At 41.2% G+C, this 23,494-nt stretch overlaps 1 protein-coding gene across 1 annotated transcript in view; it reads right to left on the bottom strand.

Annotated features, from left to right (window-relative positions):
• Window positions 1-20,715, bottom strand: part of cspg4 (chondroitin sulfate proteoglycan 4) — a 254,553-nt gene extending 233,838 nt beyond the window's left edge. The window contains exon 1 of the mRNA XM_034175982.1: window positions 20,607-20,715. Coding sequence (XP_034031873.1) covers window positions 20,607-20,679 — 73 coding nt within the window. The 5' untranslated portion in view covers window positions 20,680-20,715. The remainder of the gene's footprint in view (window positions 1-20,606) is intronic.
• Between the last annotated feature and the right edge of the window lie 2,779 nt (window positions 20,716-23,494).

A 23,494-nucleotide genomic window follows, 5' to 3' on the forward strand; every position in this document is an offset into this window, starting at 1 on the left:
GCGAAATTTTATTGTTGTCTATCATTAAATTTGCAGGACTGAGATGTTTCATCAATGTTAATTTATTAGTTTTTGAGAATTTAATTAAAATATAACCCATTTTCATCAGTTTTCTGAGATGCACTTCTGATCATATCTGTCCTATAAATGATAGCACCATCAATCTAAAAAAAAAAAAAAAATCTTTGAGAAATGGATCCAATTGTAAAACACAATAAATAAAAAATTATTGAGAAACCACATCTCAATTCTAAAAGTGAAACACAGAGTGTTTGTCCTATTGATAAGGCTGCACATAAAACAACTTTTTTTTGTGTGGAAACCATCTAGAAACGTCATTGAGAAATTGATCAAAATGTAAAAAAATGCCCCAGTATCCATATTTACATACTACCACCAAACCCTCAAGTATTCTTTGACATAACAATAATTCTACAACCACATTTTATAGAGATCAGCTGAAATCTTTGATAAATTGATGAAAATATCACAATAAGCACCAAATATTGATGTAGAACACAATAAAATTAAAAACAACCAAATAAAGACACAAGAACATCCAGGACACCACATCTGAACATTGATTAATCAAAGCCAAAGGGCTTCTTCCTTGAGATACGATTGGTCATGACACCAAGTTTTAAGGCTTTCATTTGAAAACCAAGAAACAGATCAAAATGTCTGACAACAAACTTCTCATCTCCCTGTAAAAGCTAAATAAATCATGGATAATATACACTACCACTCAGGTTGGACACACTTTCCCACTGAATCGAATGGAAAAATGTGTCTAAAGTTTTGGCCGGTAGTGTATAGTGAGGACCCAGTTAACAACAATGGCCCTGTTTTCCACACGGTGCAAAGCAGAGCAAGTGTCTTCTTAGTTTCTTACCTCTGCAGCTGACATTTTCACACTGAGTTGTTAAAACAGGAGGTGTTCTTGTGCTCATCTATGAATCCACGAGCACGAGGAGTGTGCAGATGTCGTGTTGGTGCATTGCAAACATGAGGTTGCCAAAACCAACATTTCTCAACATTGCAACGAAAGCGTCAAAATTTCACACATTCTTGATAAATGTTGGTTTCTCAGAATGCAAAAGATGGAGAACCATGTCCTACTTTTTCTGAGTCAGGCTCAAAACGTGTCAATCCCCCTCTCGTATATGCAGGTTTACAAGTGTACACTCAGCTTGTACACACAGAGCATGAGAACTCATCATCACTAAGCACAATGAAATTGATTTGAAAGCAAAAATTTAAAATTAAATAAAGTCAAGCGTAATGGAAATTAAATAAAACTTAAATAAATCTGAATTGCACCACATTTTCCAGACTATAAGTCAAACAGGATTATAAAGTCATATCTGTCAAAATATCCATCAGGAAGTTAAAAAAATTCAAGAAAACAACAACAAACAAACATTTTGTTAGAATCTGGTTCTCACAGAATGCAAAGAATGTAAATTGTGCATATAATTCTCTGCTATGCACAATTTGTCATTGCTTTTTGGCACTTGGTTTTTGACTAATACCTGGAAGATAGACAAACAGGTATAAAATTGGAACCTCCTGTTGTATGGCTGGGGGGCCTGGCTGCCTTTTTGTTTCTGTCTTTTGTTTTTCCTTCCAGGTGGCTTGCATTTGGGACTGAGTGGCTGTGTTGCTGAGGTTATCAGGACCTCACCCTGATCACCTGCGGCTCGTCAGGACTCACAGCTGAGGTGCATCTATATGGATTGGAACATGGTGGCATTTAAGACTGGAGTATACAGTGTGTATTTGCCAGAGACTCGACCTTGTGACCAGACGGGTGAGATCGTCGTCTCGGGAGCCATCTCATCATCAGTGGATGCAGAGAACGTCCAGGGTTTGATGCACGGTCACGTAGTGTCGGCGTTGCTGGAGTGGTGCAGTTAGGTTGTGCTGGGCGTTTCCCAGGTAACCTCTGCACCCGGGAGGGGAGGGGGGGGTTTGGGGTATTTTCTTTTTGTTCCCTCTCTTCTCCTCTGGCTCCAGCCGTGTGAGCCGTAGTGTCGGCGTTGCTGGAGTGGTGCAGTGTGGTTATGCTGGGCGTTTCCCAGGTAACCTCTGCACCTTGGGGGGGGGGGGGAGGAGGGTGTTTTCCCCCCAGTTTCCGCCCTCAGGTTTTGACTGTGGTGTCCTCTGGGGGGGAAAGGGCTGTGGGTCCATCTAGCCATAGACGGCCGGGGCTGGGTTCGTTGGTCGTGAGGGGAGGCGTCTCCTGGGGTTGACGAGTGGTCCTCTGGGAGGCGCTGGGAGTCCCCGTGGGTGACGTTGGATCCCAGAGGGACCTCGGCTGTGGTTATTACTCCTGGAGCTGGCGGGAAGTCCTCTGGGGGGTGTTGGTCCCTACATGTCGTTTTGGGGGGGGGGGGGGTGTTTTAGCGCTTTATTTGTAAGCTTAGGTTTGGGGTTTTTCTTTTCTCCTCGTCCCGGGGTTTGATGTGACGGTCCCCTGGGGAGGGGGGGGGGGGGGGGGGTGGTTTGGTTGTTTGTGTTTGTCTTTTTTGTTTTATGACTAATGACCGCACATGGTTGGATAAAGGCTGACCGCACAGGTTTAAGAACTCCTGGCCACACCTGTGCTAAGTGACGGACAGAAACAAAGGCAAGGATGCAGCCAGAGGAGAGGACATCAACCATTCTGTGGGAAGACGAATGCAGATGCGGTTTCCAGCCATGGTCCCTGGAGGGGGGTGTTTCTCCTGGGCCAGGTTTGTGTGGTCGCCGGGAGGCTTCCCGTGAGGGTGGGGTACTGTTGTATGGCTGGGGGGCCTGGCTGCCTTTTTGTTTCTGTCTTTTGTTTTTCCTTCCAGGTGGCTTGCATTTGGGACTGAGTGGCTGTGTTGCTGAGGTTATCAGGACCTCACCCTGATCACCTGCGGCTCGTCAGGACTCACAGCTGAGGTGCATCTATATGGATTGGAACATGGTGGCATTTAAGACTGGAGTATACAGTGTGTATTTGCCAGAGACTCGACCTTGTGACCAGACGGGTGAGATCGTCGTCTCGGGAGCCATCTCATCATCAGTGGATGCAGAGAACGTCCAGGGTTTGATGCACGGTCTGTGAAAGAGGAGGGGGTGAGGTCTCACGCTCGTCAGCACACTTCCTGAGGTACGTTAGATTTTGTGACTAACATTTATACAGTCAGTAAATGTGGTGTCCCTCACACCTTTATTATATTGAGCTGTATGTTAGTCATGTATCGGCTTCCACTGCAGTGGAGTTTTGTGAACTGGATGTTCCATGCCTGCAGGTTGGGAAGCTGATTAGTAATCAAGCCAGGAAGTGTTTGCTGTTTGTACACCTTTAAGTGTTCTCTCTGTGTGTAGAGTGTGGACTCACATAATGGTTCCTTCTTTCACAGACTCGGTTTGTTGCGGCCACCTGGGGGGTGTCGGCGGGGTCCTTGGGTCCGAACAGCTTCTGGCTCCGGACCGTTAGCGCTGCTGGGAGCGCACCACGCCAGACCACACTTTCTTTTGTTGTATTTTGTATCACTGTTATGTATTAAATTCAGTTAGCCTTTGTACCGTGCTCTGCTTATTTCATACTGGGTCCTTCAAACGCTGGTCGGTTCTCCGAGCTGCGTCCGACACATAACACCTCCATTCAATTTTGGTGGTGTAGGTAAATCCATAACAGTAAAATGGCAGTGATTGAGGCACTTTTGACTGAGATATAACGCAAAATGTACACCAAATTGGTTTTTCAATATTAAATTCAGATGTCCACAAAATCCACAATCCGGATCACACTTTGTCAGGTGATAGTGAGGGACAGTCTGCACCTCACTTTCAAATATGACAGTGATTGGGGCATGTTTCTTGTCGGGAATGTGAGGACGAGCAGAGATTTGATTGCGTGGGTGAGTGACAGCTCCGATGTCTGTGCCGTCTGACAGCAGTCTGTGTCATTTGACTGTTGCCTGAAATATGTTTGGGCTGCATCCTGCAGATGTGCACAAGGCAGTCCGGATGCGTTCACACCACGGCTGACCACGCCTGACCACGCCTCTTTTCCTCCCAACTGCGTCGGATTATGGCAATATTTACCGTATCGGAATGGTTCCTCGACATTCTTGCTATGTGTGATGGGGGCTTCACTCACTCAGTTTTTGAGAACTGTCTATTCCACACAGATCTACCATAGAGTGCCATACTGTTTGTATTTCTTCACATGTAATGTAAATAAAGTTCAATTCATATTCAGTGACTTGGAAATGTTCATGTATCCATCCCCTGAGTTGTCTGAAGAAAACTACTAATAATACTGACTATTTACAGGTATTATACCAAAGTGTTCCATTACTTATGCAACCCATCGTGACTTTTATAATTTTAATTATTTTATATCTAATTGCACAGATCTACTTTCAGTTTGAGTTTAAGGAAGGATAATTTTAGAAATTTTTTAGTTTTTGTATTTTTTTTTATTTGAAATGGCATAAACAAATTAAAATGTGTGAAATACCAAGTATTCCAGTACTTATGTAGGGCACCGTACGTCTGAACATTATGTGGAAATGTGGTCTTGAAAAAGACTCAACGTGATGCCGTCATTCCACGGTTTAACTGCAGGCCTGGAACTGTGAGTCAGTGAGATAGAATATATCACGGTCATTCAGAGAGAATTTCCAAAAGGACGGATATGCATTTTACATTCGTGGCATTTAGCGGCCATGCTTATCTAACTACAGCAGCTTACCATGAGGGAGCAGACGAAACTGTTGCTCAAGGAGACCTTGACAGGAGAATCAAACCTCTAACATTCACTTTACGGGGCTGACACTGCTGTGCAGATACGCTGCTCACCACGTCGGCTGCGGCAGCTACAGCTGCAGGTCACACTTAATATCCTGTCTAACAAGTCAAAAAGGGGTTGGGGTGCAGCAGGTTACAGGGTGAATTTGGATTCTTGCCTCAGGCCAGAATCCCCCCCGAAACAAAAAAAATGAATTAATCATGCGTCAGTGAAACTTCCCCTTTAAAGTGTGAGGACAAAACAGCAGGAAAGCAGGAGTGAGGAAGGTTATATCACATCAGAGCACACGTTAGCGGTATTGATTGTCGGTGTTATGAGCATCTCATTTTCATTCAGCCAGAGCATGCCAGTAAACAGAATGTCTTCAAAAGGTACAAGTGACTCATCCACAGCTTTCATTCCCCACAAACGGGATTTAAAAAATATAAATATTGAATTATATTTGTGAACATACATGATAATTCCATTTCAGTTTTTAAGGAAAGGCATCAGAGGGCTAATGATATAAATGTATATAAAATACAAGTAAATGCACATAAATATAATATGTCTGAGATGGTGTTTTTAACTATCTATGACTTCTGTGTTATTTCATTATGAAGTCGGCGATCACCTTAGTATTTCTTCCGCTGTCCTTTTGCTTAATGCTGATGAATTATACCTTAAGTGTAGTTTTTCTGGCCGACTGATTGTTTTCCTTTTCTCTCTGTCCGAAATGCGGCTGGATGTACGTGCTGGATTAGATAATTTCTGTAATGGACGCGAACGGACTCTGCTGCAGGAACAGATCCAACGAGTGGCTTGATGACCCCCTCCCCAACCGACTGTGGACTGGACACCTGCATAGACTCTCATCAATTGTTGATGTTGTGTTGTGTTCTGTATTGTAAACCTTTTTGGTAGAATGGCCTAAGCAGAGGGTCACCCCTTTGAGTCCGGTCTGCTTGAGGTTTCTTCCTCAATATCATCAGAAGGAGTTTTTCCTTACCGCTGTTGCCTGTGTGCTTGTTCTAGGGGTTGGTAAGGTTAGACTTTACTTGTGTAAAGCGCCTTGAGGCAACTTTGTTGTGATTTGGCGCTATATAAACTAAACACATTGAAATTAAATTCTTAACAATCAATCACAAATGATATGCTGATCAATATATACTTTAGATCTTCCATTTAGGCTTCTTGGTTGTTGAAATAAACAAAAGATGTGTTTTTCAGAACAAGGTTTTGTTAGATATATTTCTGTGATTAATTATGGTTTTCTTTATTTGTTTTCTGTATTTCTTTTGGTATTAAGGTAGTTATTATATTTAGGGTTATATTTTTAGTTTCATTCTTATTCTCACTTTCCTTTGTTCTTTCTTGGTATGTGCATGTAGAACTGGATTTAACTGGTTTGTACCACTTAGGATAAAGACAGATTACAATTATAGATCATATGTCTCCCCTTATTGCGCAGGCCTGGGGCAGGGGGATGGACCTCCCTTGAATGCCCACGGGGGCCAATAAGAGAAAAATTTTGCGAAATAAGGTTCGCCTCTGTTACGCATATGTAATCCTGTATAAAACTGCTTGTATCCATTGTCCGTGGTTCTGTAAGAGCGGATCTTGTCTGTAAAAGAAGTTCTTGCAGGGCCCAGGCCTGATTATTTTTCTGTCACTTTGATTAAATTTAAAAGTGCGGAATAGTTTGATTTTGTGCTTTGTAAGGGGCAGCATTACAGAAAGAACTGGGGGAAGAATGAACAGTTTCCTTGACCACTAATCACCTATTTATCCAAGTAACATCCCACTAAATTTGAAGGAAATTAGTTTAGTCGTTTTTGAGTTATTTTGTGTGCAGACACATACATACACACCAGTGAAAATGTTGCCTTGTAGGGTGACTATCATTTATAACTGCAGTTAAAAAAACAATAATAAAAAGAAACGCGTTTAACATACTACTATCCAGTATCAAGCAATTATATAAGGAGGTGTCACGCATATGACCAAATATGAAATTCAGCCAGTTTGATTGGAGGTCTAGTTGAACTGTTCAATATGTTGGTACTACTTGTCTCTCCAGCTCAATATTGGGGTGTTTGGGTTCTGTCATAGAATTCTGATCATGTTTATTTTGTATACTGTGCAGGAGTGGTGTCCATGCGGTTAAGTGTGCTTGTTTCCAGTATGGAAGGTAGCAGTTTCAAACCCATTCCTGTCCATTCTCAAATATGGAGTTGCATCAGGAAGGGCATTGGGCATAAAACTTGTGCCAAATCAATATGCAGATCTGCTGTGGCAACCCTGAGTGGAAAGCACAGATGATGCTGAGGGGACATACTTTTTATTTTGTGTCATTTAGACTACAAGTTCACTGTCCAGGTGTACGTTACCATGGAACCACAGGGCTGCATTTAATATCATGACAGTTTTACGGCATTGTTTGAAATAGTGGAAACATTACAGTATCGACAGTAGTAATCGAGAAATCCAAACATTTTTATTATTATTATTAATTTACAACACCAACCAGATAACATTATTGCAGATGGTGCATGATGTAAGTACCTTCTTCTTCTTGTAACTTTAATGGTGGTTGGCAAGCCTGTTGATGTATTACTGTTACAAACAGGAAACACTAATGCACATCGCTGTGTGTGCAAGCAGTGTGCATGCATCAGGAACCCTGTATCTCTATATTGTGCAACATAAATAGCAGACAACCTCGTTTGCTGCTGCCCCTTAATAGCAATCCACCTGCATTGTGCCTGACCACAAACCAACTGAACATCAGCGCACCCATGGATGCACTGAGGAGTGCAAGTCTTCCTTCTAGTCAAAAAATGTAGCCTCTGTACATAACAATGACAAATACCTCTCTTGGAACCTACCAATGATGTTCATCTATAATCTGTGCATCTATTATTCTTGTTTGGATTTACTCCAGATGTCTTTTTTTCACTGTGCTAATGGTGCATTGTTTAAAGTAAGAGGTTAGATGAAGGTCACCCACTATGTCTGAGAGACCAGCACAGCCACAAGAACACTAATCTCATCAATTCCCTCATGCAAATATTGCATTTTATCAGTCTCCCGTGCAGACAATTGTAGTCACATTATTCGCTCTGCTATTCCTCAAGGCAGCCTTGTATAAAGGCAATCTGTATTCTATATTTATTTTTTCTTGTTACCATAGTGACAAACTATCAGCAGACTTGCTTGCAGTCTCGGGAAGCAAATCCCCTCATTTAGCCTTACATTTGAAAATGCAAACACCTTCCAAAACAAAACATTCGAACACTCAGTAATGGGCACCAATCATTCGACAGTGTATGTTTGATTGTATTTTGATGCATATGCTTAATATATGAACAATTCAAGTAGCATGCACATCTAAATAGCAGGTATTACAAGCTTTGCTGTGCACTTACAGTGCTATCTAGAAGCATTTTCTTACCTTTCTGATGCTTTACACTGCATGTCTTGACCTCTGTCTGCACATGGGACCAGCTTTGGCTTCCTTTCTTTTTTCGATCACCTCACCAATGACCTATCTGTCAGCCAACAGGATATTTAGACATGGCACAGTAAACTGAGTCCCTTCAGATGCCCCCTTGTTTGCACTCGGGGTCACCACTGCAAAGCCGAGGTGGATCTTCATGTTGAATTAGCACAAATTTTATGCCGGATGCTCAACTCCACATTACATATATAAATGTGGCAGGGGTGGGGTTTGAACCGGGAACCTTCTGGAAACCAAGCACACAAACCACTTGGCCACCACCCCTGTCACATATTTGGTCATAAATGACTGGACATTTGACAAAGACGATAATCAACAGCTTGAGATTATCAAGGCTATTTTCACCTTGGAAAAAAGTGTCCAAACAATATGACTGAGAGGCCTGATGAACCTCTTTGGTCTTCATTTGACTATCTCCCTCACTCTGTTTTTCTGTGGCTGCATTGATTTAATTATTTGAATACAGTTCTGAGGGTAAACACTCTTGTTGTCACAGGTCTCATTCAACGATAACCTAAAGGCTCACTGACATGAGCATGACTTTGATTCACACACTTGCATGCACGCACTGGTTGCTGTACTTTGTTCCACCACCTGCCATATGCTCTATGCTGGACGCTGCATATATAAAATAATTATTTTGTAGCAGATTAATTATTTTCTCTGCAAACTGTCTGTTGAAAACGGCTCTAATCACTTTCTGAATCACAGAGGACTGCTCCAGAGGTGCCGTTCGCGCACGTGCACGTGATGAATGAGCTGGACAAAGCATTTGGAGCCATCTAAAAAGGTAATTATTTGTCACGTTTACATTGTTATGGCTCGGCAAAACAGTTGCATTTTCTTTCCTTCTTGTCCGCAGCTGTTAAAGTATGTTTATGATAGATTTAACATCTCGTTATAATCCTTCAGACAAGCAGCGCTCTGATGCAATCCGCTGACACAACCACTCGCTCTGTTCACTTCTTCTTTACTCCACTTGATGAGCTGCATGTCATGTTGGCAAGCAGATTGCGCCATGTAGCATGACATTTGTGCATGAAGGATTTTTTTTTAACATTTCAAAATTCTCTTTGCGCAATTGCACACGCCGGCACCCCTCTTACATTCAGTCTGCACCTGTTAAAGACGAGTTTACTTTCCTGCATGAAACAGGTCGTGCAAGTGGGTGAATCAATGTCATGCTTGTGCCAGTGGGCCTTAAAGGGTCCCTGCCACGCTATGACGTTTTTACATATTCTTGAAGAATAAAAAAAGCTTTTTCCACATGTTGTTTTTTTTTTTACCATAAAATTACACTGAACAAGAATTTAGACATTTCGTTACCCATCTGAGAATTTGAATTTACCGCCTCCGAGTTGACCTACTTTTTCGCTGCGATGAATGTGACGTCATTCGAGTAAATGTATCGCAGCGCTGCTCTGTTTACCAACACGGCAGACACGGACAGCGAAGGCATAGCGCGCGATTATAGCGAAGATTTAAGTGACATATCGATTGTTTTTGAAGAAGATGAAGATGTTTCTGATGAAGATATTAACGGTGTAAATAATGAGCGGCTCCAAACCGTGTATGTTCCAGCCAAACACGACAGAAAGAGGATGAAGTGCTGCTGTCAGCTGACAGCAGCAGTGCTGAGGAGGACGACACAGAATGGTTTGTTCACTCACCACCTTTTCTTATAAATGATCATTTATTCCTGGCACGGTGTGTTTGTGTATGAAAAAAAATAATTTGAGCAGCACAGCATGCTTAAATTCGGGAGTTTGTCCTAAAATCACTGAAAATAAAGTTTCTGTACATTCTGTATATTTTAATCATTTATAAGTCCGCTTCTTGTGACTGCTAATTCTTCACTTTTTATTCAAAGCAAATGATTGCAAATCTTTATCTGAAAAGCTGTAGACCCAAATGGGATGGGGGGAAAAGATTTCTAAATAAAAGAAAATTTTACTTCTATATCTGTTGTCAAATTATCAGGCATAATATTGTAGAAAAATGTTTATGCTAAATGGAGACTTTCCTGTCTAAAATACACATACAGAACATCTGTAATCATAAATTGTATCACATCTAATCTACTTTGAATGAACAGACATCTGAACAAAAAACAGTCTCTCCAGTTTACATGCATATGTATATTTGGAAAAGACAAAAATGTCAGTTCTGTTTTTTTTTCAGGTGCTCATCTGAACACAGTCAGCCGATGCCACTCGTGATTGAGTCTCCTTCTCATATCAGGGTCAGCTTTGCAGGTAAGCTTTGCTATGTTATCTCAATAACACCCTAACTTTCAAACAGCATTTTAAATGTATATAAGCAATGTTTTTATTAATGTTGTTTTAACTTCTGTTTTAGGACTTTGGTGGCAACCCTTCATTTATGAAGGGTTGTTATGAAGGGTCATTTCATGAAAATGCAGGGAGACAACAAAAGCGGACAAAGCAAGAGAGACCAAGGTCTGTTCTCTAATTTAGTACTTTTTAAAAAAATCCAGAAACTGTTTCACTGACCGACAAGAACAACAACAACCAATCCATCACCAATGCACCATCCACTAACCACCCATCATGTAGCAGGCACATGTATGTGATATATAACCAAAACATATTAGCTTTTTGGATGGATGTGGTTCATTAAGGTTCATCAATTAAGATTTGTCCTCATTATTTGTTCTGTTAATATGATGAGCTACAAAATTTTAGTATTTATTGTTCTGAGTTATCAAGTTAACAAACCAAAGGACATGGGCTCATTCTTTGATTTACTATATTTTAGACAGCACATGCCTTAGCTTTTCCAAAGCCTAGTAATAATTTAATAGGTCTTAAGGAAACTCTTCTAATCAAAATAGTTGCAAGTAGCCAATAAATGAGGTACAATACAGTTTTGAAAACACCAATCAGCTGACCAATTACACACTGGCGTATTAGTCACTGTCTTTGATATAGGCTGTGCTGTCCTTTTCAGTACATCCTGCTTTATTGGTCAACAAGTGTGTGGTACTGGGTGTGACCTCATTATAAATCTTAAGATATATTCCAATCAAATTCATGTAATGCCAACAAACGTTGTCAGACAGAAGCACAGGAAATGTATTGTCAAATGTTAACACTTTGTTAGAGTATTTTGCAACTTTGAGGCACCACTTCATGTACGTAGATTCAAGTCAAGCCTGGGAGTATTCAATTATGCCACACATCACAGCACACACCATACCATGGAACTGTTCCTGGAACTGGATGGCAACTACCCAGGCAGCCAACCCATCCTCTTCCACCTCTCACAAATAAACATTCCCTTGACCTTCTACTACTGCTTGGAGAAGGTGAAGAGGAAGGCAAAATGGAATATGTGAAAATGTGTCGCCAATGACAAAACCAAAAACAACACAATGGTGCAGCTTTTAACAGAGGTTTATATTGTGACGTAGGTAACAGTTATGGCTGAGGGTAGGATAGCTTGAGTTCTCCAAATGCTCATTGCAAGATGCCCACATTCATCAAGCAAAAGTAATCACACCCTTGATATGCTCCTCTGTATTTAATAAACTGCCGGAGTTCTTATAGGAGTGAAGGAAGACTAAATTATAACACAGTGGACAGCAGTAGGTATTATGCCAGAGATAAAGTATGCAAGTGTTTAATATCAAATGGTCTGAGCTTGTGGACAGGTGTTAAAGTACAATTCCAGTATTATGTTGGGATTTTTAGGGTAAAGGTGGTGATGACACTGGACAATATTTATGAAATATATTGCTTCTTACATTCATTCATACACCTACATGTACTGAAAACATTGTATGCCAAAGTAAACATGTGCCAATATATTGGGTATATGATATATGTTGATTTTGGATCTTAATTAAATCAGCATCTGCTGAGAACACTTGAACGCTCTCTTTGTATATTGAACGATAGAATGTGTCACTTGTGGTAGATTTCACAATGTCAATAAATAAATAAATAAATAAAACAAGAGCAAACAGAGATTTCTGACATCTGCCAATCCGGATCCAGATCACCTCCAAAATTCAGTGGAGTCTTCCATGCCCTAATATGTATCTGTGGTGCAAATTTGGTGAGAATCCGTGAAGTAGTTTTGACATAATCTTTCAAAGCCTCTATAAAGTGAAATCTTGATCCAGAATCCAGATCCAGCTTGGGATCACCTCCAAAATTTAATGGAATCTTCCATGGCCTAATATCTATCTGTGGTGAAAATTTAGTCAAAATCCATGTAGTAGTTTTGATGTCAGACAGCCAGAAAAATAAATAAATGCTGATGATTTTATTACGTCCTTGATGGACGTAACAAGAATTTGTGTATTGGTTCTTGGACAATGTTTTCAAAATTTTATGAATAAACATCCCTGGTAGCGCCCATATTCAATACCGGTTTATATCACATGAACATACATTCTACTAATTTTGTGATCATGTTCAAAAGACAGAAAAGGGACAACTGTCATACCTGTTGGTGAAATGCGACAACCATAGTTTGTACAAGTGGTCAGCGTGTTCACTGTTTGGAGGGGCAGTTCCAGGGTGTCGTGGATTCATCAATATAGTGGGGTAAAAAAGTATTTAGTCAGACCCTGATTGTGCAAGTTCGCCTACTTAGAAAGATGAGATAGGTCTGTAATTTTCATCATTGGTACACTTCAACTATGAGAAACAAACTGAAAACAAAAAGAAAAAAAAATCCAGAAAATCACATTGTAGGATTTTTAAAGAATTTAATTGTAAACCATGGTGGAAAATAAGTATTTGGTCACCCACAAACAAGCAAGATTTCTGTCTCTCACAGACCTGTAACATCTTCTTTAAGAAGCTCTTCTGTCCTCCACCTATTACCTGTATTAATGACATCTGTTGGAACTCATTATCTGTATAAAAGACACCTGTCCACAGCCTCGAACAGTCAGACTCCAAACTCAACCATGGCCAAGACCAAAGAGCTGTCAAAGGACATCAGGATGAAAATTGTAGATGTGCACCAGACTGGGAAGAGTGAATCTACAGTAGTCAAGCAGGTTGGTGTGAATAAATCAACTGTGGGTGCAACTGTAAGAAAATGGAAGACATACAAGACCATTGATAATCTCCCTCGATCTGGGGCTCCACGCAAGATGTCATCCTGTGGGGTCAAAATGGTCATGAGAACAGTGAACAAAAATCCCAGAACTACATGCAGGGACCTGATGAATGACCTGCAGAGAGCTGGGACCAAAGTAACAAAGGCTACACACTACGCAGAGAGGGACTCAAATCCTGCAGTGCCAGGCGTGTCCCCCTGCTTAAGCCAGTATGTGTCCAGGCCTGTCTGAAGTTTGCCAGAGAACATATAGATGATCCAGAAGAGGATTGGGAGAATATCATGTGGTCCGATGAAACCAAAATAGAACTTTTTAGTAAAAACTCAACTCGTCGTGTTTGGAGGAAGAAGAATGCTGAGTTGCATTCCAAGAACACCACACCTACTGTGAAGCATGGGGGTGGAAACATCTTGCTTTGGGGCTGTTTTTCTGCAAAGGGGACAGGACGACTGATCTGTGTTAAGGGAACGTGGCCATGTATCCTGAGATTTTAAGCCAAAACCTCCTTCCATCAGTGAGAGCATTGAAGATGCAACGTGGCTGGGTCTTCCAGCATGACAATGATCCCAAACACACCGCTCGGGCAACGAAGGAGTGGCTTCTTAAAAAGCATTTCAAGGTCCTGGAGTGGCCAAGCCAGTCACCAGATGTCAACCCCATAGAAAATTTGTTGAGGGAGTTGAACGTCCGTGTTGCCCAGCGACAGCCCCAAAACATCACTGCTCTAGAGGAGATCTGCATGGAGGAATGGGCCAAAATACCAGCTACAGTGTGTACAAACCTGCTGAAGACTTACAGAAAACGTTTGACCTCTGTCATTGCCAACAAAGATTATGTTACAAAGCATTGAGTTGAACTATTGTTATTGACCAAATATTTATTTTCCACCATAATTTACAAATAAATTATTTTAAAATGCTACAATATGATTTCATAGATTTTTTTTTCTCATTTTGTCTCTCATAGTTGAAATGTACCTATGATGAAAATTACAGACCTCTCTCATCTTTCTAAGTAGGAGAACTTGCACAATCAGGGACTGGCTAAATACTTTTTGCCCCACTGTACATGGCACTAGTGCATACTGATAGACTTGACTTGGCTATGAGAAGGTGCTTTAATACAAGAGTGACTAAATCTCATGCAAAAGCTCATGGAAATAATGTCCAGTGTGTTGCTTTCACCATCTGTTGCATTTGAAACAAGTGTGAATAGAAAAAAAGATAACACTCATAAGAGTGTTTGGTGTTTGACCACTGCCAAGTTCTTAAAGACATGCTCGAAGAATAGTGCAAACGATTTCCAAGACTGTGCACAATCTTGATGCTACATCATGCATAGCCTGGAAAATTAGAAGATTTAAACACAGGCAAGAAAAAACCTTCTGTGCACCTCCTAGGTAGTCTGTGGAAGTGTCTCCCAACAGCTTATGTCAGCATATCATGAGGCAAAGGGGGGCCCAAAATCAGTAACTTGGTACATCTGGTCAACATTAGCATTTAACTCTCTGGGGTCAGTGGGTAAGTTATGTTCACAGTGAGGCAGTTGAGATTTTGCTAGCATATAATTAGATGAGGAAAATTTTCTTCCATCTCTCAGTTTTGCCTGTTTTATTTCAGTATTATTTCCATTAGGGGGCATTCTGTCCTCTATGTGTGCCAATATGACACTCCTCTGCAGTATTTGACACCTCAAAACTACAGTACATGTCCGTATATGCACATACTATGACTGCTACGTAGCGCATGCCAGTAACCCAGCAAAAAAGTTTGAGTTATGTGTCACAAATGTGCTGAGAGCACACTCACGGTCAGCTCAGACCGCCGCGCATTCATCAGCTGAGGTGTTGCTGTCAGCCCAGCGAGCAGGGCTTAACTTTAAACGAGCAGTCAGAAAGGCAGATGACTTGTTTTTGTGTCTCTGCTGATTACACCCAAGACGAAGTGAACCTAACTTTCCAAAAAGCTTTGATTTCATGTCTAAGAAACAAAGTGATTCTCCACTGTTCGCATTAAAAGCCACTTTTTCACGTTAGCGGCCGATGAGATTCTGTCTGAGAGGTTCAGGCTGACTTAATTACAGTGGAATTTACGGTGACACGTTGAAGATCTGACAGCCGCTGGAAGACAGTGGGTTCGGTTCAGCGGTTGCCATATTACCATACGTCCAATTTAGTATAAAGGGGACACATCAACTTTTTTTGCATGTCAGCCCATTTTACAGAATTTGTATGTACTCGACATTACAAGCAAACTTTGGAAAAAAGTCTTGATCAAAATGGTGAATTTAGAATTATTTCCTACATACCTGGCTGCCACTGGCTTTAGTTAATTCTGGTGTACCAATAAAATATATTTGATGGTACCTAAAGCGTTTCTGGTATAAATAATCTGTTTTGGACAACACTGTCAATTTTTTTCCTAAATTACCTAATTTTGTTTTGTGCAGAGCAATCAGAATGTGTTTCTTGGTGGCACGATACACTCACATGCTGATTAACACCAGTCAAAACACACTATTGGTTTTGGTACTGAGGTGATGTGTAATTAAAACGAGAGCCAGACCAATATGGATTTTTTGGGGGAATACCAATAATAGGGAGTAAAGAAAAAAAATTATGGTACTGAAATATATTCAAAATGGCAATGATTCCTAACATTTTGTATTGACGATTGTTTTGCAGTTTAAACAAGAACTTTATTGTAAATAACTCTATATATAACCAACAATCAATGAATGTTTGTCATGCTGCCTTCACTCAGATTGACAGTCACCGTGTTGCATCACTCAGCATTTGTATAAAATAGACGTCTCATCTATTTTGGCTCTGGCATCATAGGGACCATTTTGCCTCTTGTTGCTGTAACATGCCGACTCTGATTGAAAATAAATGGCAGCTGGGCTCTTTGCCTCTGGTTCTGGTAGCTAATGTGACCAAGGGGTATGGGGTCCCAGCCATGTTTTACAGCACTGTAAACAATGATGTGAGTGCACCCCATACCGCACAAACTCCTCAATGACACAATTTCCAACACCTAAAGCATTTTTATACATTACTTGGTAAAATAAGTTTTCATATCAGCAACAATAACACTGATACCGATATCAATCAGTCAGTCAATCAATTTTGTTTATATTAATTTTATTTATAGAGCACGTTTCATTCATGAAAATATAGCACAAAGTGATTTACATAATAAAATAAAATGCAATGCTAAAATGCCCTCTGCCGTACGAGCATTGTGTTCTTTATAATTTGCAGTTCTTTAATTAATTACTAAGCTCCTATTGTCTTATGTACAGTTTTTACATGTTCAATAAAGCCCCCCTATCAATCAATCAAAAACAATATTTATGTTTTAACGGTGTCTGCAGGAGGCCTTGCGTGTGTGTACACGAGTTTTTGACAAGAAATGAAATTGTGCAAATCAAGGAATACGAGGCACGTCTTTCATTAAAAAAATCTCCTTTAACAGTGGAATATCCGGATAAAATGCTGAAACTGACTTCTTCTGAAACTTCTCTGTTCTCTCACGACATCCTGGATCAATAGAGTCTGAAATGTGGAGGTTTTCAACTTGAACAGGCTGATGACGGCGGCTGAGAGCGCTGAGCGACGTCTCACACCGTGGGAAGTCCTTAAAGCGACAGAATCACCTCAAAATCTCTCATCAGCCGTTAAAATTTTCACTGAAAACCAGCTTAATTTTTTGAACCGTGTCCACTTCGATGTGTCTCACAGGTTTAGAAAAAATTTTGATCAAACAACGCGCCAGTCTCTCAGCAACTTCTCAGACAAAGGAATTCCGACGAGGGGCTGGACGACTCCTCCCACAAGGAGTGCTCACAGGCGAATGACGTCACCGACAGGCGTGGAAAAACTCACGCATGCGCACGAGGGTTCAAGCATGTCTGACGTAAAAACATATGAATGAAATCCATATAGTTTTTGAAAAAAATAAAAAGGACCCTTACTTTATTGACAGACCTCGTATTTGTACATCACCCTCTGCATTTGCTATTACTGAGACAAATTTAAATCCACAGGAATTTAGCTTTGAGTTAACGGAAGTTAGCATGCACACTAACGCCGCAAAATATCGTGTAAATTACTGCAGAGGTGTTATCAGGTTACATAAACAGCATTTTCAGTTAGAAGTGTTAGCTAGCTTTTATATATGAGAGACGTATACGAGGTCTATTAGAAAACTAAGCGGCAGTTTTATAAAAAAAAAAAAAAACTATATGGATTTGAATCACGTGCGATTACACCAGACATGCTTGAACCCTCGTGCGCATGCGTGAGTTTTTTCACGCGTGTCGGTGACGTCAATCGCCTGTGGGCAGGCTTTGAGTGAGCACTGGTCCAGCTCTCTCGGCTGAAATCCTTTGAGACGCTGCTGGAGACGGCGCGCGTTGCTTTATCAAAATTTTTTCAGGACCTGTGAGGGATATCCGAGTGGACACTATTCGAGAAATTCAGCTGGTTCTCGGTGAAAAGTTTAACACCTGATGAGAGATTGTGGAGTTTCTTTCGCTGTGCCGCGACAGGAAAAACACCTCCATGTTGAAAACCATTTGTAAAATTCAGGCGGCTTTTGATGGCTTTCAACAAGTGAGTATCTGAGAAATTGTTTAACAGCTGGGCATGTTCCAACTTGTCCGTTAAGGTTTCCAATGGAGGTGTTTTTCCTGTCGCGACCCCCCGTGGTCGGGTCCGGCCCGACATGCGAATCTGCCTGCACGTTCTTTCATTACAAAATCTCCTTTAACAATGGAATGTCCGCATAAACTCCTCATGCCGACCTCTTCTGAAACTCCTCTGTTCTCTGACGATGACCTGGGTGAACAGAGCCTGAAATGTGGAAGTTTTCAGCTTGAAACAGCGAGACGACGCCGCCTCGGAGCGCAGATCGCCATCAGGCGCCGTGGGCCATCCTTAAAGCGACACTTACAGACCAAAATCTCTCATTAGCCGTTAAAATTTTTACCGAAAACCAGCTGAATTTATTGAATGGTGTCCACTCAGTTGTGCCTTACAGTTTTTGAAAAAATTTTGATCAAAGCAGCAGTCTCTGAGCCATTCCTAAACAATGAAAAAATCGACGAGAGGGTGGGCCACTCCTCACTCAAAGACTGCCAACAGGCAAATGACGTAACCGACAGGCGTGAAAAAACTCTCGCATGCCCACGAGGGTTCAAGCATGTCTGATGTAATCACACGTGATTCAAATCCATATGGTTTTTGAAAAAAATAATAAGGTTGGATACTTTTCTAACAGACCTCGTATAAACACACAAAACAAAGTGGTTTTGGAGAGACCAGCCACTGATGTCACAGTGCAACTCTACTCTGACTGGCTGTCAGCCCTGCGACTTAAAAACAAAACTGAACAGATTGAAACAGAATTTGATTTTTTAACTTCTTAAAGTAGGTCAAGGTTAGCCATCTTTGAACTTGTCCAAGGTCTGTGTCCCAAGAATGTTCCCTGTGAATTTCAAGAGTATGGCAGTTATAGGTCTGGACTTATGCTTAGCACAGACAGACAGACAGACAGGCAGATGCAAAGTCTTCACAATACCATCCATCCATCCATCCATCCATCCATCCATCCATCCATCCATCCATCCATCCATCCATCCATTTTCTTCCGCTTTATTTAGTTGGGTCGCGGGGGCAGCAGCTCAAGCAAAGCTGCCCAGACCTCCCGATCCACACACACCTCCCCCAGCTCCTCCGGTGGAACCCCAAGGCGTTCCCAAGCCAGCTGAGAGATGTAGTCCCACCAGCGTGTCCTGGGTCTTCCCCGGGGCCTCCTCCCAATGGGACGTGCCCGGAACACCTCTCCAGCGAGGCGTCCAGGGGGCATCCGGAAAAGATGCCCGAGCCACCTCAACTGACTCCTTTCGACGTGGAGGAGCAGCGGCTCGACTCCGAGCTCCTCCCGAGTGGCCGAGCTCCTCACCCTATCTCTAAGGGAGCGCCCAGCCACCCTGCGGAGGAAACTCATCTCGGCTGCTTGTACTCGCGATATTTGATGGCCTTGGGTAAAAATCAAACCACTGCCTTGATGTTATCAGCCAACCGACATATTGGTCAGACTCTAATTAAAACAGCCCATTTTAAGTTCTTTCCACTTGTTGTGCCTGTTGCTTTCATTGGAAAGGAGCGACAGTTGGCCACGCCCTTTTTACCTTCAGACATCTCACTCAGACAGACCGTCTTGGCGTACCTCTCAAAGGGTACATTGGCAAAGTGGGTGTGTCTCCAGAAAAATGAAATCCATATATAGACTTTGACACATGTCAAGAACTTCCAGAATGAGTCATTTCAGGTTTAAACTTTAGTCATAACAGTAGACTTTCTACCAGCATAGTCACAGAATTGTGAGAGTTTGAGAACATTTAACATAAAGTCCCAACTGTGTAAAAATGAGATAAAAAGTGATTTTTCATAACATGGCACCTTTAAGATGAACTCATTAAGCCCTTCAAAGCTACTAGTTTTGGTGTCTCACACACACAAACAAAACAAACAAAAATCAGAAGGAAAATCAGGTAGGAAATTAGGCACAACTTTGCTGCATCATCAGTGAGAAAGGTGCTTCTGTGGCTTACTGCAGCTGTGCACTGTGGAACCATTGTGAGGGATCAGCACTCACACCCTCCCCAGCAAACACACACACACACTCACACAGAGCCATTCACTGTAGCCGGCAGAGGGACCTGAGCTCACCTCAGATCTGCAGAGAGCTGCAGCTTCATTACCTCCTGCCTTGTGGTAACACAGTTTCCGAGCAAACATTTTCAAAGCGAAATGCACACACAAAGGAAGACAGACTGAAATCGGGGGAAAATTGCAGGAGAAATTGCTGGATTTTTTCTCAGACCTTGGATTGGGTCAGACCTCTGATATGTTTGAATTTTCTCCAAGAAAACCAAGAAAAAGAAGGTTGTATCATGGTGCAATGAAGGCAGAAAGGTATATGAGAGGAGGCAGTGTACACAAGAAAGTTCTGAGTGCCAAAAAGAAAAAAAAAGTGTGGAGATGACTTTTTATAACTGAGGCACAAACTATTCAGCTGTTTGATTTATGCATTGGGAGCGCTGTGGACAGGGGGCAGGGATCTGACCCATCCCTGCTCAAGCGGTACCTCTCTCAGAGGAGGTGCAGGCACGAGGCAGAGGACACTGTTACAGTGATTTGCAGTGACACTTACCCCCGTGGCTGAGGCTCAGGAGACAGAGCAGGGTCAGGAACACACCGGACGGCACCAGATGCAGGGATCTCATATTGTACTTCTGGAAGTTAAGTCCTCCACGCTGATGTTAAACACACTCCATTCAGAGGGAAGTGAATGAGTTTCCAGTTTTGGGACTTGAATTGTGCTACAGGATACTCCTCTGTGGGAAGGGGCAGGGCTGGGGAGGGACCACGAGAGAGACGCCCTCTTTCAACCCAGCTCGTCCACACATCCTCACAAACTGGAAAACTATTTCCAGAAATCTTCCTAGCAGTATATACAGTGCCTATTAATAAAATAAAATAAAATTCATCCCATTAGGAAATTACATTTTGTTTAATTACACTGAAAAAAAAATTCTCTCCTTTCATCTTTATCCTCTTCTCCTGGGGGTTGTGTGTATGCATTTTTCTTTCACTCTTGTCATATTGCATATGACATATGTAATTTTCAAAAAATTACACATGCAGTTAATTTAGATTAATTAATTGCAAACCTTGTCATTAATTAGATTAATTTTGTAATAGCTCGACAGCACTTCTGTGTGTGTATGTACAGTAGTGTTCAGAATAATAGTAGTGCTATGTGACTAAAAAGATTAATCCAGGTTTTGAGTATATTTCTTATTGTTACATGGGAAACAAGGTACCAGTAGATTCAGTAGATTCTCACAAATCCAACAAGACCAAGCATTCATGATATGCACACTCCTAAGGCTATGAAATTGGGCTATTAGTTTAAAAAAAAGTAGAAAAGGGGGTGTTCACAATAATAGTAGCATCTGCTGTTGATGCTACAAACTCAAAACTATTATGCTCAACCTGCTTTTTTAGCAATCCTGTGAATCACTAAACTAGTATTTAGTTGTATAACCACAGTTTTTTATGATTTCTTCACATCTGTGAGGCATTAATTTTGTTGGTTTGGAACCAGGATTTTGCTCATTTACTAGTGTGCTTGGGGTCATTGTCTTGTTGAAACACCCATTTCAAGGGCATGTCCTCTTCAGCATAAGGCAACATGACCTCTTCAACTATTTTGACATATCCAAACTGATCCATGATACCTGGTATGTGATATATAGGCCCAACACCATAGTAGGAGAAACATGCCCATATCATGATGCTTGCACCACCATGCTTCACTGTCTTCACTGTGAACAAACTGTCTGTGGCCCTTGGACCCAAAAAAACCTAGAAGCACTCAGAGAGTGCAAACCTCCGCCAAGGCCATGGGGTCACTGACGCCATAACATCTACACGCCGTGTAATCATTGAACCTAAAAAAGTCTAACAATGATGTTTGCTCAGTAGTAAAAAAAAGTTTCATCTGCTGTGACTGGATAGCATGTATCCTTAGCGCTTGGCATCACAGTTTATTGTAACTTGCACCTTTCCCAGAAGCTACTGTCATCTGAGCACTGATATTGATATTGCATGTGCTTATAGACAAAAACAATTAAGAGACAAAATTAAATTTATTATTCAACTAAACTGCAAATATATTAATTTTTTAACATTTATGAAACACTTCTCTAAGCAAGGCCATGGGGTCACTGACCCTAAAGAGATTCCTTCCTTGGCACAGTGATCTAAACTTCAAATTTCAAATGTATTAATTTATATAGCTTCCTTTTCTCTCAAAAATTCTTGAAAGGGTAGTTGTAAAACAGCTAACTGATCATCTGCAGAGGAATGGTCTATTTGAAGAGTTTCAGTCAGGGTTTAGAATTCATCATAGTACAGAAACAGCATTAGTGAAGGTTACAAATGATCTTCTTATGGCCTCAGACAGTGGACTCATCTCTGTGCTTGTTCTGTTAGACCTCAGTGCTGCTTTTGATACTGTTGACCATAAAATTTTATTACAGAGATTAGAGCATACCATAGGTATTAAAGGCACTGCGCTGCAGTGGTTTGAATCATATTTATCTAATAGATTACAATTTGTTCATGTAAATGGGGAGTCTTCTTCACAGACTAAGGTTAATTATGGAGATCCACAAGGTTCTGTGCTAGGACCAATTTTATTCACTTTATACATGCTTCCCTTAGGCAGTGTTATTAGACAGCATTGCTTAAATTTTCATTGTTACGCAGATGATACCCAGCTTTATCTATCCATGAAGCTGAGGACACACACCAATTAGCTAAACTGCAGGATTGTCTTACAGACATAAAGACATGGATGACCTCTAATTTCCTGCTTTTAAACTCAGATAAAACTGAAGTTATTGTACTTGGCCCCACAAATCTTAGAAACATGGTGTCTAACCAGATCCTTACTCTGGATGGCATTACCCTGACCTCTAGTAATACTGTGAGAAATCTTGGAGTCATTTTTGATCAGGATATGTCATTCAATGCGTATATTAAACAAATATGTAGGACTGCTTTTTTGCATTTGGGCAATATCTCTAAAATTAGAAAGGTCTTGTCTCAGAGCGATGCTGAAAAACTAATTCATGCATTTATTTCCTCTAGGCTGGACTATTGTAATTCATTATTATCAGGTTGTCCTAAAAGTTCCCTGAAAAGCCTTCAGTTAATTCAAAATGCTGCAGCTAGAGTACTGACAGGGACTAGAAGGAGAGAGCATATCACACCCATATTGGCCTCTCTTCACTGGCTTCCTGTTATTTCTAGAATAGAATTTAAAATTCTTCTTCTTACTTATAAGGTTTTGAATAATCAGGTCCCATCTTATCTTAGGGACCTCATTGTACCATATCACCCAATAGAGCGCTTCGCTCTCAGACTGCAGGCTTACTTGTAGTTCCTAGGGTTTGTAAGAGTAAAATGGGAGGCAGAGCCTTCAGCTTTCAGGCTCCTCTCCTGTGGAACCAGCTCCCAATTCAGATCAGG

The sequence above is a fragment of the Thalassophryne amazonica genome, chromosome 8, assembly GCF_902500255.1.
Source record: "Thalassophryne amazonica chromosome 8, fThaAma1.1, whole genome shotgun sequence".
Classification (NCBI taxonomy): Eukaryota; Metazoa; Chordata; class Actinopteri; order Batrachoidiformes; family Batrachoididae; genus Thalassophryne; species Thalassophryne amazonica.